This window comes from Rhinolophus hipposideros (assembly GCF_964194185.1).
Source record: "Rhinolophus hipposideros genome assembly, chromosome: 17".
In the NCBI taxonomy this organism is placed as follows: Eukaryota; Metazoa; Chordata; class Mammalia; order Chiroptera; family Rhinolophidae; genus Rhinolophus; species Rhinolophus hipposideros.
In genome coordinates, this window is record NC_138063.1 from 42,326,531 (window position 1) to 42,343,271 (window position 16,741).

A 16,741-nucleotide genomic window follows, 5' to 3' on the forward strand; every position below is an offset into this window, starting at 1 on the left:
TTTTATCCTTTCTTTATTTAAAATTCTCTGATGAACTCTCATCAGACTGAATCAAGTCCAGGGTATTTACTGTGGCATCAAGGCTCCACACTCGACCTTTTCTAATCTCATCTAACACTCTTGCGCTTACTTGCTGTACTCCTTTCATATAGCTCTTCCTTCTGTTCTTAAACCATTCCAACGATATGGCATTCTTAGTGTGATTGTACTTTACCTTTTTTTCTGGAGTATTCTCTCACATCTTCACATGCTGGCTGTCTTCATTCAGGTCTTACAGTCTCAGAGATGCCCTCCTTGACCCTGAAGAAAATAGCTCCTTCTGCCCCGTCTCTATCTGTATTTTATTTTCTTTAGATCACTTACCACACTCTGAAAATTTGTTGTGTATATTTCCCACTGTTGTAGAAGCTTTGTCAAAGCAGTTTTTGATAATCTGTTTGTCTTGCTAAAGAGCTCCTGCCAATGAGCAGGGCCTCAACAAATAACGTTGCATTAAAGAGCGAATTTTAATCTGAAGCCACAGAACAGTGGTGAGTCTCAGTTATCTCATAAAAATGAAATTAAACCAGAAGATTTCCCTGGGCATTGGCAATTCTGTTTGTTTATATTAAATCATTGGGAATTGCTACTATAAATATCTTTTGGGACATGGAGCATTTTGTGTATATTTGATACAAGTTAGGTAAAATAATTATTAGTAAAGTACTTCAAAATATGTAAAGCAAACCAAATTTGAATTGATTGGGGCAATTAGAGGTTTATTAACTAGATTTGCTTATAAAATTATATACCTGACTGAATTTAGGTGCTAAAATGGTTCATTCTTCATGAGAAAAATAGTGTAAGTAATTTAACTCTGTTTCTTACTAAGATATAAAAGGTTACCGTGGGTCATTTTATGCCAGTGGTTTGTGTTTAAAATTTTCTGTAAGATATATATTCTTTTATGGATGAAAATAATGTTTCTAATCCTGTCACAGGATGTTCATCTTTCAGAGTTTCAATTTCTCTGCTGAAATCCTACTTTTCACATAGTTTGATCATTTTGTCTTTTAAAATCTTTAACACATTTACAAGAGAAAATTTTAAGTTCTTTTCTGATGATTCAAACATCTGGGTCATCACGGGGCCTGTTTCTCTCGACTTCTTTCCTCTTGATTTTGGGTCATCCTTTTTCTATTTCTGTCCATGGTCTCATTAAGGGCTTTTTTTTTTTTTTTTTAAATAGACTTTATTTTTTGGAGCAGTTTTAGGTTCATAGCAAAATTGAGCAGAAAGTAGAGAGTTCCCATATACCCCCTACTCCCACATAAGCTCAGTATCCCACACCAGAGTTGTGCATTTGTTCCAATTGATGAACCTGCATTGACAGATCATTATTATCCAGAGTCCTTAGTATATATTAGGATTCACTCTTCCATGGGTTTTGAAAAATGTATAATGACATGTACCCACCATTATTGTATATAGAATAGTTTCATTGCCCTAAAAATCCTCTGCTGTCCATCTTTTTGTCCTTGCCTCCCTCATAACTCCCGGCAACCATTGACCTTTTTACTGTCTCTATAGTTTTGCCTTTTCTAGAATGTGACATAGTTGGAAGCATACAGTATGTAGTTTGTTTAGATAGACTTCTTCACTTAGTAATGTGCATTTAAAGTTACCCCATATCTTTCATGGCTTGATAGCTCATTTCTTTCTAGTGGTGAGTAATATTTCATTGTGTGGCTGTACCACAGTTTATCCATTCGCCTACTGAAGGAGATCTTGGTTGCTTCCAAGTTTTGGCAATTACGAATAATGCTGCTATAAACATCCCTGTGAAGGTTTTTGTGTGGACATAAGTTTTCAGCTTTTTACAAATGCCAAGGAGTGTCATTGCTAGAATGTGTGATAAGAGTATATTTAGTTTTGTAAGAAACTGCTAAACTGTTTTCCAATGTGGCTGCACCATCCTGCATTCCCACCAGCAATGAATGAGAGTTCCTTTTGCTCCTCATCCTTGTCAGCATATGGTGGTGTCAGTGTTCTGGGTCTTGGCCTTTCTAATAGATGTGTAGTGGTATCTGATTGTTGTTTTAATTTGCATTTCCCTGATGACATGTGATGTGGACGGCTTTTCATACTCTTATTTTCCATCTGTGTATCATCTTTGATGAGGTGTCGGTTCAGATCTTTGGCCCATTTGTTTAATTGGCCCATTTTAAATTTGTTTTCTTATTGAGTTTTCAGAATTTTTTGTATATTTTGGATAACAGCCATTTATCAGATGTCTTTTGTAAATATCTTTTCCTGGTAAATATCTTTCCTGGACTAATGAAGTCCAGTTTATTCTTTCTTTCATGAATTGTGCCTTTGGTATTGAATCTCAAAAGTCATCACCATATCCAAGGTTATCTGGATTTTCTCCTTTGTTATAGTCTAGGAGTGTCATGGTTTTGCATTTTACATTTAGGTTTGTATCCATTCTGAATTAATTTTTGTAAAGGGTATATACACATATGGTCTTTGTCTAGATCCTTTTTTTCGTGGGTTGGGGGCCTGTGGATGTGTAATTGTTCCAGCACCATTTGTTGAAAAGACTATCTTATGTGCTTTACTGTTACTCCTTTATCAAATATCAGTTGACTGTATTTATATGGGTTTGGTTCTATACTTTCCATTCTGTTTCATTGATCTATTTGTTTTTTCTTTCACAAATTTCACATTGTTTTGATTACTGTGGCTTTATAGTAAGTCTTGATGTCAGGTAGTGTCAGACCTGTGATTTTGTTCTCCTTCAATATTGTGTTGACTATTCTCTTTTGCTTCTCCATATAAACTTTAGAATCGGTCTGTTGATATCCACAAAATAATTTGCTGGGAATTTGATTGGGATTACATTGAATCTACAGATCGTTGGGAAGAACTGACCTTTTGACAATATTGAGTCTTCCTACCGTGTTTCCCTGAAAATAAGACCTAGCCGGACAATCCGCTCTAATACGCCTTTTGGAGCAAAAATTAATATAAGACCCGGTCTTATATAAGATCCGATTTTATATTATAGTAAAATAAGACCAGGTCTTATATTAATTTTTGCTCCAAAAGATGCATTACAGCTGATTGCCTGGCTAGGTCTTATTTTCGGGGAAACACAGTATCTGGTCTGATAAGTTTTTATTGGAGGTTGGACGTTATTTATAAAAGAACGGTCAAGACTGAAGTAGATAATGCACCTTCCTCCCACCAACCAAAAGAGCTTTCCTTTTCTTCTGTCAGGCAGCTGGTAAGGGGCTGATGTCTTAGTTGTAATGAGGAATTGAGATGGGTTGAAATTTCATTCATTTTGGGTTTTAATATCGAGAGTTTGGGATCAGATGCCTCTCTCCAGCAGAAATTAAGGATCTAAACTCTACAGGACACAAATCTCTGTATACTTTTCAGCCCAGCTTGGCAGATGTCCCATGGGAGAGAATTGATGGAGGATTATCTCTGTTGGGAGCTTCTCTAGATTTCAGACTGCCATGTCCACCTTACTTATGACCATAAATATTTGATTGTCTCAGCACAGGAGACTCTTCTCTACATCTTCTATCTGTGGTCTTAAATTGTGAGAAGGCACTGAAAAATTTTTATTATATATTATTGTATTACCTGAAAGAAAGAACATTTAAATACTTCCTGTTTAACATTTTCTTTTAAGGGCATTGGATTCTTCAAACTCTTTGTGGAGGAAATTTTCACATTCTTTTCCTTAAAATTTTTTTAGGTGAATTAAAGGATAACCTTCAAGGTTTTGTTTTCAAACTTGTATTTTTTTAAAATGTATAAAAGCAGTGTATGTACCTGGAAATGACAATTGAACCAGTATTGATTATAAGGTATAAAATGAAAAGGAAAAGCCTCCTTTTCCCCTACCCTATTTCTAGTCCCATTCTCCGATGATTAAGCACTTTTGTCTGTTTCATTGTTTCTAACATAACTAAATAAATCAATCTATGCATGTGTTGCTTATATATATCTCAAGCTATACATAAATGTGTTTGTGTGAAATTTTCTTTTTTCTTCCCAGTTTTTATTAGTCATATTTTTATGTTTAGTTCTGTTAGTTGCCTTTAATTTTAATATTTATAATTTACATTTGACTCCTTGATGCTTGCATTTTTCCCATCTCTACCTTCCAATTTCTTGGTTGTAACTAAGTATTGTGTTTTATAAGTACTAACTTATTTAATTCACTGTAACCCAGTGAAGTAGTTTTCATTCCTCTTTATGGGTTGCAAAATTAAGGCACAGAGAGGTTAAGTTCTTGGTTTCTTAAATAGAAGCTTTAGTCCTTCTAGCATGCTCCAGCTTTTCAAAAATAAATATTTATTGGATACTTAATTTACTATGCTATGAGTGTGTCAGAGTCTTGGTGCTTTTGGAGCTAATGTTCTGTGTAGTATGTCTCATTTTAGACCTTGGTGGTCTAGTCATCCTAAATCCCAGATTCTTGTAGTTTCATTAATCTTGAATCAAAGAGAACTGGTCTTAGGATACAAGATTTACCATAACAATTTTGCTAGAGGAATCAAAGTTTTAGGGGTTCTTTAAATATTGCAGAGAACCAAAGAAGTATTACTGAAAGAGATCCTGCTGTCATAGCATACCTAAAAATGAAATGTCCGTAAACACTTACGGAATTGAGTCAGATTTGTCTAAAATAAAACTTAAATTCATGTATATATTCTTTGATTCCTAATTCACTTAATGAGTAAAAAAAAAAAACTGCCAAGGGACTTTTGTTTTTCTGAATACCTTCTTTCAAACTATGACAATTTAAACAGGTTGGTTTGTTTTTAGTGGTTAAGTAATTCAAAATGGGAAACTATAATCTGGAAATACTATAGTGATAATAAACATATCTAACAGATTTGAAGGTTAACTTTATATAGTATTGTACTTAGATCAGTTATATCATTTATGCCTTGTTGACTGAACATGGATCAATGTTTAAGATATTTTCATAGTTTTTTAAATTCCCAGAGAAATTTTTTGGAGTAAATAAATTGATACCAATTAACTTATTTTACATCTAGGAGAAATAACAATAATAAATGACATTAATTAAGGATTTCCTGTAAACCAGAGGCTGATCTAAGCATTTTATCTGTATTAAACTCCTTTAATTCTTTTAGCAAATCATGAAGTAGTTACAATTAATTTCTAAATGAGGAAATAGGCAGAAAGAAGGTTATGTATTTTGCCTAAAGTCATATATACGCATATAGCTAGTATGTAATGGATTTGGCTCTAGAGTCCTCGAGTAATAAACTAGGTTTTTACTATTTTATTTGAATTTCAACAAAATATATTTTGTGTAAAATATAATTTAGCTCATAGAAATAAATGGACCTCAGACACTTTTAAACTTTTAAAGTCCTCTCAGATAATCTTTAGTGTGCTCTTTTGAATTTTTAACAGTACAAAGATTTTGAGTGATACTTGACACATTTTAGAACATTATTACATTTCTAATTGGAAATTAAAACCCATCTTTGACATATTTTTGCCATTGTACATCTGGCCTACATACAGCTGCCAAATTCATCTTCATTAGGTTCAACTATAGTTATGAAATTTGGCTGTCTAAAACCTTCCTTAATTTCTCCCTATTGGACCCAGGCATTTGTGTCCCTCTGCATTATGATTCTTGTCTGTCCTCCTGGATGTATTTCTAATAATTTCCTTATAAATTCTCATCTCTATAAGCAGAATTGATCCATTCATTGTCTTGTGCATGGCTCATAATTTTCTGCTTCTGTTTTTTTAGTTCATAACATTCCATCACCAGGAATGCCTTTCCAATTCTCATCTGTATCCCTCAATCCCAGGGCAAATACCATCTCTTCTGTTAAAGATTTTTTTATTCCTCTTTAATCCCAATAAGGATTTTCTCTCCTTCTCTTAAAATCACTGTAACACTTTGCTTATATTATTTTTGCCTTCTTTTCGAGGTCCCTGCTTCAATTTCCTAACAGCTTTTTTGAAAATTAAATACATTAAATATGTACATTGATTGTAAGACTAATTCTGGATTCAGAAACATTGAAGTATAACAAGAAACTTAACTAGAAAGATGTCTTTTTTTTCGTGAGCCACTTGCTCGTTATATGACCATAGCAAGTTATCCAACTTACCACTTCAGTTTTTTAAAAATTTTTAAAAAGTGAACAAATAATATATTGGGGAAATTTTTTTCAAGGCTCATTTTTTAAATTCAAACATTTATGAACTATTTACTGTATTCCAGGACTTACAGGGGTTTTAAAAAATAATAATTAAAAACATACAGTTCTTACCTTCATATAAGATGACAGGTTAGTGTGAGGGACAAGATAGGTAAACGTATTTAAATGGTATGGAAAATGCTAGAGTAGTAATACATATATGATACTGTCTGAACATAGAGGAGGGATCTCTGGCCAAGATTAGAAAAGTGAGGTTAACACCCGAGTAGAGTCAGAAAGGACAACTAGGAGTTCCCTTGTTCCCAGAATGGTGTAGAGCAAAGGCATATTGGGCCAGAGAGATTGTACGTGCAAAGGTTGGGAGATTTTAAGTATTTCATTATGAGCCGTGACTGTATCAAACTTCAAGAAAAGAGGCTTGAAGAGGTAGGTGCGGGGCTGGATCATCAATGACCTTGTAAGGCACAAAGGTATGAAGGATTAAAAAACCAAGAGGAAAATGCTTAGTAACCATAATGATGATAATAGGAGTTATTCATTGGGCACTTGTTATTGTGCTAGGCACTGTGCTTAATATTTTATAGTGTTTTCTCAGCTTCTCAATAGTTCTGTGTTGTAGTCGTTTTTATATCCATCTTGTAGGTGAGGAAACCAAGGCCACACAGTTAGGAGGTAGCAGAGCCTGGATTTGAATCTAGGTCTTTCTGATTTTTAAGGCACTCTTGACATTTATGCTGCACTTCCTAGATCGGGGGTGTCACACGGTAGGTGCTCAGTCCATATTGCATGAGTTGACAGAAGTTTTAAATCTAATTTCCATTTAATTATTTAATGTTTTGAATATTTTCAAGTTCAGTAAAATCACACTGACTAGAAACACATCTTTATCATTGTTGTTAATACAATATTAATTTTGCAAAGAAATGTCGAAACATGCATTTAAAAACAGCTGCTTGGGATAAATATATAAATATATTGATACTTTCATTTATCATTTTATTAAAGTAGAAAAAATAGGAATTACAGATACGCTAAAAGGAAAAGAAATTAAATCACTCAGATAACATCTGATTGTATTTTGATGTTTATCCTTGCTGACTTTTAAAATATTCTTAAATATAAATATTTACATTCAAAATCCATTTTAACAAAATACTTTGTTTTCAAGAGTCTATAGTTTCTTTTTCTTAAGTAGTTTTTCTGCATTTTTTTATGCTTTCTGCCTATTTAATGTCAAATGAGCGTGTGACTGAATTTTGAATGAGCTATCTTAATTTACTTTCATTTCTAAAGACTTAAGATTTTAAAAAGAGATGGTTTTTTAAAATGTATTTCAACATATAATAGCTGTTGAACTAAAATGTCTGTTTTTCAAATTAATAATTGTTTTTAAGTAAAATTTGTATTGAAATAACAACATATAAGGAAAAGTACACAAATAATGAGTGCACAGTTCAGTGATGTATTTTTACGAAGTGAACACTCTTGTAACGAAACATTACTAGCTTCTCAGAAGCTATTTTGTGTCCCCATTACAATCACTGCTTTTCCCATCTCAGGTCTAACTGCTCTACCGACCAGATTAATTTTGCATTTATTTTTCCCTTCTAAATAAATAGTATTTGAGCAAACCTTGGGCCATTAGTAGTTTTGATGAAGGGTGATTTGTATTTTCCAAAATAAAGAGTTTAAACACACATACGCACACGTACAAGCACACGTACACGCACAAATCCCCATGTACTCATCACCCAGTTTCAACAATTAACAATTCATGGACAGTCTTCTTTCGTCCAACCTTCCCAGTTATTTTGAAGTGAACTTTAGGCATCATACTATCATTTTAGTAGATATTTAAAAATATGTATTTCTAAAAGATGAAAAGATTACTTTTTTATAAAAATGTTTTAAATATAACCACACATTTAAAAAATCAACTAATTCCTTAATATCAAATATTTCCCTCAGTGTTCAAAACTGCTCAAATATAATTATACTGTTTGTTTGAATTAAGGTCCATATATGACATTGGTTGGTATGTTTCTTAAATCTCTTTTAATCTGAAGGTTATTTCCCTATGTTTTTTTTTTCCTTGCAATGTTTGATAATTATCTTTAAAAGCTGGTTGTTGGTTTTATTTCTCAGGGTATTCTCATTTAACTTTTTATGAAAGTGATTAGTATGAAGTTTTAAAATTGGGTATAATTTATGTAAAGTTAAACTTATAGGTTGATGAATTGTATACATCAATGTGTATATCTATCCACCACCCAATGTATTTTATTTTTAGTTATCTTTTTTAAATGGAAAAAGAGGAACAATCCCCTCCATTATTTAGACTCTAAAGTTCAGAGTAACTGCAACAGCACGACACAACAAAAAAAATCATTGATTGCTATTAGGAATGTAAAGATTTCTGCTTTTCAGCAGCCGGATGGGTGAATTAAAACTGGGGTTTGGGAGAGCATTTGAGGTCTTGGTCCTTGGCATATGTGGTCAGTTTGGCTCAAGTAAATGCTTATAAAAATTTTTAAAAAAAGAAAAAGAAAATTGGAGTTTGGAAAATACTACTTGCTATCAGAGGGATATGTGTAACATGGTAGAACTAAAGGTGAGAATACTGTATTGGTATTCATATCTTGGCAAAAGACCTGTGGCTTTTTCGTTATTCCTCTGAATTGAATGTACCCTTCCTTTCAACTTCCCCATCTGCTTCAATTTCAAGCAGTAGACTTCATGTCCTCTAAATTCTCTAAAGTCAGAAGGATCATGTGATTATTGATTCCAGGGAAAAGTTAACTGCATTTGCAGCATATAAATGTCATGAGTATGTTATTTGACAGACATTAGCCAACTTGGTTCCTTCATCTTTCTTTGTCCACAATTTGAATTTATTATTGGGGACTTTATTATAAACTTGTGTTTTCTTAGAGTAGTGCATTGACGTTAGTTTGATACCAATAGGAATGCAGAATGGAAGTTACTAAGAATTGCGACTATGTTAGGAATCATCTTAATACAACCCTTTTAACTGCCCAGTGTGCTAGAGGTGATGACCACCATTTTGTCCATAACCTAGTTCAGGAAAGAGAATGAAAGTTCCAGTGATATTTGCCCAAAGTCATATAGCTAGTGATACCAAAAACGGATTTAAACCCTGAATTTTTACTCCAAAACTCTTAAAAAGTTTTCACTAAAATATGCTGTCTTCATGAATACTAGAAATCTAAGAAGTAGTAACTGTTCTTTTCAATTCCTACTTCTTAAATGTGTGCATGAAAAAGCAGAATCATATTTAAAATGTAAAATTATGTCAAACCCATTTGTGAGAAAATTTTCTTCATGAACATGCAAGTCTCAAGTTTTTTTCAAGAGAAAGTTTTGTACTAAAGTCAGTAAAGTAAAATAATTTAGCACCTGTGGTGCAATATAATGACATTAGACCAGTATTTTTGTTTTCAAAGATAATAGGAAAATAGCTTATCAGATTATCCTTAGATATTTAGTTCAGGAAGTATTACTTTCTTATAAGTTGGTGTTACTTAAATTTCTAGTTGTTTATTGAATTTGTAGTTTAATTTTTAAAATGAAAAGTCTCCATTTTCATTTTATGGAAAATAGATTTATTTTAAAAACGTTTCCTCAAAATAATGTATTAACATAAATTTGTTTTTAAAGAGGTGATATCTATAATGTCTTTATTCAGATTTGGATATAATTCAGATCTAGTTTCTAATTTGGAAAAAAAATGACTTCTATGACTATTGTTTCTGCTCCTTTCCTTCCTTCTTTTCAAATCTTGAGAACACTTTACCCATCGTAATCACCTGAATTTTGCTTTTACCTTTGGGTGTTCTGTTTTTTCAGACAAATTCTGATTTTAAATTCTTTAATCCAAATATCAAATTACTCCAAATGCTTGATATATACTATATATATCAAGCTGTTGCTAGACTTTTTGTCCCCAGTTAAGATCCTGCCCCTTTCCCAAAAAAACCGTTCTGGATTATTTAAGAAAATCAACCTCCTTTCAGACTTGCCATACTATTTTTAAAAAATGTAGTTGCCATTTTCTTGGTTTCGTTGAGCTTTTATATTCTTAAAAGTAACAAATCTCAGAAAGAAGGTGATGGTTTTCTCTCTTAGAAGTACATATTGCTTCTTGAAAGACTTTTTTATATAAAGTTGGTTGGGTAAGACAAATGGAACAACCCGTTAAGCTCATTCCTTCTATGCTTATTATTGACTTCAAAGCTCCTAGTTTTAACCTTTGGTTCAGTCCCAACCTCCTAGATTTAAGTGGCTTTTGTTTTGTTTTTTTTTTCATGCAGGTTCTGCTCATTAATCACCACGAGTGTGGATCTGAAGAAGAGTTTATTACCTCTCTTTTTTTGAGTATGTTTAACTTCAGATACACACAACGTAGCCTCTCCTTCCCTATTAGATTCTTAGAAGGTAGTTATATTTTTATAGTCTCCTTCTTGTGACTTTGATAGTTGTGATCAATAAGAATAAACACTTATTCCTTACATATTGGACTACTGCATGCAAATCAGTTCATTTAAAACCTCCTGGAGGTCTTTGGCATGCCAGACATAAAACCATGAGTGTTTGTGGAGGTAACCATGTTCCAAAGAAGTAAGAGTTTAATTCTTTTATCATGAAACTGGGAGAGTTATCCTTTAGGTTCTGGGAATCACTGACTTTAAGGGGTTGCTTTTGGTGTGTGAATTAATTTAAAATGGGAAATGATAAATTAGAAATATTCTTGTGGTATCTCTGAGTGAGTAGTATAAAGAAATTAGCTTGCATTGTACCTATTCTATGCTTAACAAAATAGCTTATTTATCTTGTCATTAAACATTAATGAGCACATATTTTTCCATGTTTGCAATTTTTAGACACATTAGTGTGTTTTTCTTGTACGTGAATATGATGAATGAAATGTACATAAAATTCATTTTTTTAAAAAAATATCTAGGGCTGGAAGAAAGAAAGAATTCTGGCTGAATATCCTGATGGCAGGATAATAATGGTTCTTCCTGAAGACCCAAAGTATGCCCTGAAAAAGGTAAATTTCTAGTGAAATTTCATGTAGAATAGGCAAATTTGCAGCTGATTTTAAGAGAATAATGCATTGCTAGCGCAGCGCATTTAAACACCAATTCTGAAAACAAGAAAATAAGTGTTTAAAGAATACAACTCAACCGAAAAATTATGCTTAAACTTTGTGGTGTGTCTAGCAAATGTGAAATGAATTTTTAGTGAGTTGATCACTGTCCCGTATATATATATATATATATGTATGTATGTATGTATGTATGTATGTATATGTATATGTATATGTATATATGTATGTATATGTATATATATACATACATATATATAATATATGACATATAATAAAGATATATAATAAAGATATATAATAAAGATTTTTAAAAAAATCTTTTTAAAAAATTATATATACATACATATATAATATATATATGTATGTATGTATATATAATTTTTAAAAAAGATTTTATTGAAGAAGGGGAACAGGACTTTATTGGGGAATAGTGTGTACTTCTAGGATTTTTTCCAAGTCAAGTTGTTGTCTTTTCAGTTGTAGTTGTGGAGGGCACAGCTCAGCTCCAGGTCCAGTTGCCGTTAGTTGCAGGGGGCGGAGCCCACCATCCCTTGCGGGAGTCAAGGAGTCGAACAGGCAGCCTTGTGGTTGAGAGTCCACTGGCCCATGTGGGAATCCAACTGGTGGTCTTCGGAGTTAGGAGCATGGAGCTCTAACCGCCTGAGCCACTGGGCCGGCCCTGTCCCATATTTTATCAGTAATTTTGAGTGATGGTATAGAAGACATGCTAGTTAATAATGCCACATAAGTGATTTCAATAATTAGAATTAAAATCTGAATCATAATTTAGAAAATTAAAATTAATAAATACAAAGTTTCATTCTGAGAGATTTCTAAATAAAAACTTACTGCAGACGGGGATCCAGTAGTAGGTCATAGTAATCCTGAAATTAAACATGAGGCAGTCATAATGTTAAGAGAAAAAAGATGTATTCTGGTTTATAGATAAAATGTAGAAAACTTAAAATCCTTATATCTAGGGTGAACCAAGTTTTAGTCCAATTTAGAATTCTATACTTTTAAGGGTTCACAGAAATGAACCAGAGAGAGAATGATATCTGGAACCATTTTATTATATAGAGTGAGTATCTTAAAAGACAAGAAACCATAAGATAAATTTATTTTTAAATAATTCATTAATTACATTTCGAATAATATACTCAAAATGTTTTTCAATCTCCAGATACTTTCAGAATTGCCTCATGATGTAAAGCAGTGGGTCCAGCTGTTCATCTGAAAAACTTAATTACACTAGAGTGTGTCCAAAATGTCTAGAAATACAAGGAAAATAATTTATTGTACTTTTTTTATATTAACAGTTGGGCCTCTTTAAATTTAGGAATACTTCACCTGAAGTGGAGATTGAAGGAAAACACTTTGAACCGATTATTTTGAAAATTCATCTAACGTTCTACTTAAAGTTTATCCTGGGTTCCTGACTTTTCAGATAATACTGAATATGTGACTGGACAATCCCAGACACCCAAATAAGCCCCCATACTACTGCTGCCTAACAAGTATAGACTGTAGCATTTAAGAGTGACGTGTAAACATGGCCCCCGTCTTGTACTTGAAACATTGATCCTTGCACAAAAACAAATATTTGTTGAATTAATGTTCGATTAGTGATTGACTAAATGAAAATTAAATTATGGAAGTTTTGGAATTCCAACTACGATCATTTGGAAATGCACAGTGGAAACTTTGCTACACTAACATATGTGACATCCAGACTTTATTATTACTAAGAATCCTCAGGAAATGCGAATTTCCTCATTTTAGTTTCTCAGGATAAAGTCTTAGTAACCTATAATTCAGTTTGGTACTAGTTAGTAACCCATAACAGGTTAAAAATTAAAATCTAGGCAATTGTGAGTAATTTGTCTTTAGGAACCAAATCAGGAGTTGTATTGTGAAAAACTGTTCCAGGACTAGAAAGATTTGAGTTTTTATTACTGAATAAGGGATATAGTATTCTGCATGTCAGAGGTATGGATACTTAACTCTCTTAGTGGTTATTTACATTTTTAACTTAGTGACACAAATTCATATTTATTGGGCTGAGTATTTGCAGATTATTTTTTAACTGGGGAAGGAACTAATGTTGAAGTGCCTATAAAAATCTCGACTATGAATGCCTATAAAAGTTTGAGCTTGGGCGGCCAAATGGCTCAGTTGGTTAAAGCACGAGCTGTTAACAAGGTTGCCGGTTCAATTCCTGCATGGGATGGTAGGTTGTGCCCCATGCAACTAAATATTGAAAACAACTGGATTTGGAGTTGAGCCCTTCGCAGATAGATTGAAGGACAACTACTTGGAGCTGATGGGTCCTGGAGAAACATACTGTTCCCCAATATTCCCCAATAAAATAAAATAAAAAAGGTAGAGCAATGCCTAGTCTAGACAACATTGGAGTGCCTGAGCCCGCCTAGAGCCAGTCACTTGAAAAAAAAAAAAAAAGTTTGAGCTTATACTTGACTTTGACCACCACAGTTCTAGAAGGTAAACTAGAAAAAGCAGTTTGATGCCACATTAACATTAGGGGTTCAAATGCCTGCTCCTTGGCTTTCTAGATGTCCAGTATCTGACATGGGAAAGTTACTTAACTTTGAATTTTATTTCTTCCATATGTAAAGGGAAGAACCATAGCCCTCCAAGAGATACTCGATTTAAGTAAGATAATATTCATGAAGTACTTTGCATAATGTCTGGCCTATAAATGGTTGATAAAGGAGTAAATATGTATTTCTTTCCTTTGTGCCCATTTCCATTTACTAATGAAAGTACCAGTTAAGGCTCGGGAAGAAAAGTACCTTCCTTGGCTGAGGTTCCAGTGAAGTTCTTTCCAGTTCGCAAACCCATGATGCTAATAGGAATCCTTAATATTCTTTTTGCCTATTGTAGGAGCTGTCACTTCTTTTGTTCCCTAGACACTGGGTTTGGTATTACTCTCTAGTTCTTCCCTCATTTTGCAAATTGGTCCTTAGGGCTTGAAAAACATTATTAGTTAACATAGTCATTCAAAAGAACTTGTTAGAGGATGTCCTACTTGGAATGATATACTCAACTTACTTAATTGAAATAGTATATTTGTACGTATATACAAATGCTTTCATTGTTAAAAAATACTGTTCTTTATTTGGCAGGTTGACGAGATTAGAGAGATGGTTGATAATGATTTAGGTTTCCAACAGGCTCCACTAATGTGCTATTCCAGAACTAAAACACTTCTCTTTATTTCTAATGACAAAAAAGTCGTTGGCTGCCTAATTGCAGAACATATCCAATGGGTAAGTGATTTTTAAAGTGTGCATATGTATTTTGGTGTTTAAAGAGTTTACTGCGTAATCTTGAATAACATAATCCTACTGAATTTATCAACATTTTATGTAAAGAAGAATGTGAATGCAAGAATTCCTTTGTGTAATTCTTTACTACAGTGGAGCTATATTTTCAGTGGTAATTAGTTTCTCAAGTATGTAAGATAAAAATTCTATAAATCAAAAGTACTGTTAAATTTTGTTCAGGAAGTTTCCATGTTGGATACTAAATGTAATGTCTTTCTCAGTCCCTTCAGCTCTAGAATAAATCAAGCGTTGGCAAACTATAGCTCCGGGTCAAAATCCAGCCTGTTTTTATAAATAAAGTTTTTTTGGTAACATAGCCACACTCATTTGCTTACGTATTATTTATGGTTTCTTTCACACTACAAAGACTGAGTTAAGTAGTTAACACAGACCAGGTGGGCTGCAAAGTCTAAAATACTATCTGGCTCTTTATAAAAAGTTGCCCACCTCTGGAATAAATCACCATGCTTTGGTTGAGCTGTAAATGAGGAGTTGGCTTGTGTTTAGGATCCAGATTGTACAGAAAATAGTAGAATCACAGTAAAAGGGATATGTTCACATTATAAGACTTAAGTAGTAACAACTTAAGAGACCAACTTAAGAGAAGATTCTGGACTCCCTAATCATGCTCGCTTTGAGGCATACCTTTGAGTTCTTTTTTCAGCTGAGTTCTTGCTGATGAATTCAATGCACATTGGATTTGACTTCTGTTCAGTTGATATCTTTTAGTATACTAACATTCGCCTGCAAATGTGCTTCATCATAAAATTTTCTATTAAAGTCAAAAGTCAAATAAGTCAGCATGAGTTGATTTCTGAATGTTTAGCTATTTTTTAAAGAAGATTCAGCCTGAAATGTATAGTTTTATTAATCTTGCTATTTATAACAAAATTAATTTAAATCAGTAGCTGGTAAGGTAGTTTGAGGATATAAATTTGATATAAATTGACTAACTCATAAAAAAGTTTGCCATACTGAAATTGAGTTAATTTTATACAGTGCAAACCCTTGTGTTTTTATTCTGGTCTACCTACTTCCAAAAATGACTTATAGAAGTGTTTATACTAGAAGATAGCTATGTCCTGCTTGCTTTTTTGTTATTGTTAATTCTTACTTGTGTTGTCTGATTGCTTTAAGTTTTATGTCATGTTCTATCAGAACACTGGCTGTGTTCTTTTTTGCATCTGGACTGGTAGAGGAGATGTATGTTTTTTAAAGTGATTTTTTTTTTTTAAGAGATGGGAGTGTGGGGAAAGGACCTTTCTAAATTCTTGATTACTCTGCCATCCTTAGTCCTAGTTCCCACACAGCTGTGAACCCCAGAACTATGGCAGCAAGCACAGTAGCAGTTGTTAATGACTGCTGAGTTCTTAACCATGTACTTTTTTTTCAAGAGGATATTAAATCGTTTATTGATTACACATGATAATGGATGATACACAAGCTTCATTGCCAGCTATAATTTTATCTGGTACCATAATTCAATTTAGATGTATTGCATAGGATGTGCCAACAATCATTAATCACTAAATAAACTTCAGACTCTGCTTGGACGACCCTTTTAATGGTGAGCTCCAGATCACCAACACAGTAACCGTCAGTTCAACTACACCAAGGTTTCTGAAGACAGTGGCTTCTGACTGAGCCCAAGCAGGTTGTAAAGAAATTTCAGATGGAACCTGGCATCACCCTGAAGGAATTCTAACTTCATACTGTTGGGGTAATTTACCAAGATGGCTTCAGAGTAGACTTTACACAGCACACTTAAAAAAAGATACATTTATTCAGCTCAGATTTAGCAATCACAGCATGGGTGCAAAAAAAACAAAACAGAAAACAAATCTACATTAAAACCCTTTGTTAGAATGGTTTACACTTTCCACAGAACAGAAACTAACCTGATATACAATTAGTCACAAATACAGCCCTTGAGTTTTTTTGCTCATACACATGAGTATTGTCTAAAACATATCTTCTTTGTAGCAGCTAGGCCCTGCCACCACTGTGCTTGGCTGAGTTCACAAATCTGTTGTAACCTGTAGCTTCCC

At 33.2% G+C, this 16,741-nt stretch overlaps 1 protein-coding gene across 3 annotated transcripts in view; it reads left to right on the plus strand.

The window, feature by feature from the left end:
* The window catches only part of ESCO1 (establishment of sister chromatid cohesion N-acetyltransferase 1), a 55,973-nt gene that overhangs the window by 31,743 nt on the left and 7,489 nt on the right, over positions 1–16,741 (plus strand). For 2 of the 3 annotated variants that reach the window (XM_081078879.1, XM_081078880.1), the window contains 2 exons: positions 11,197–11,286; positions 14,493–14,636. In XM_081078879.1, the coding sequence (XP_080935005.1) occupies positions 11,197–11,286; positions 14,493–14,636 (234 nt within the window). Of the gene's footprint in view, positions 1–10,546; positions 10,671–11,196; positions 11,287–14,492; positions 14,637–16,741 lie in introns of all 3 variants that reach the window. The other variant, XR_013995294.1, reaches the window with a different exon arrangement.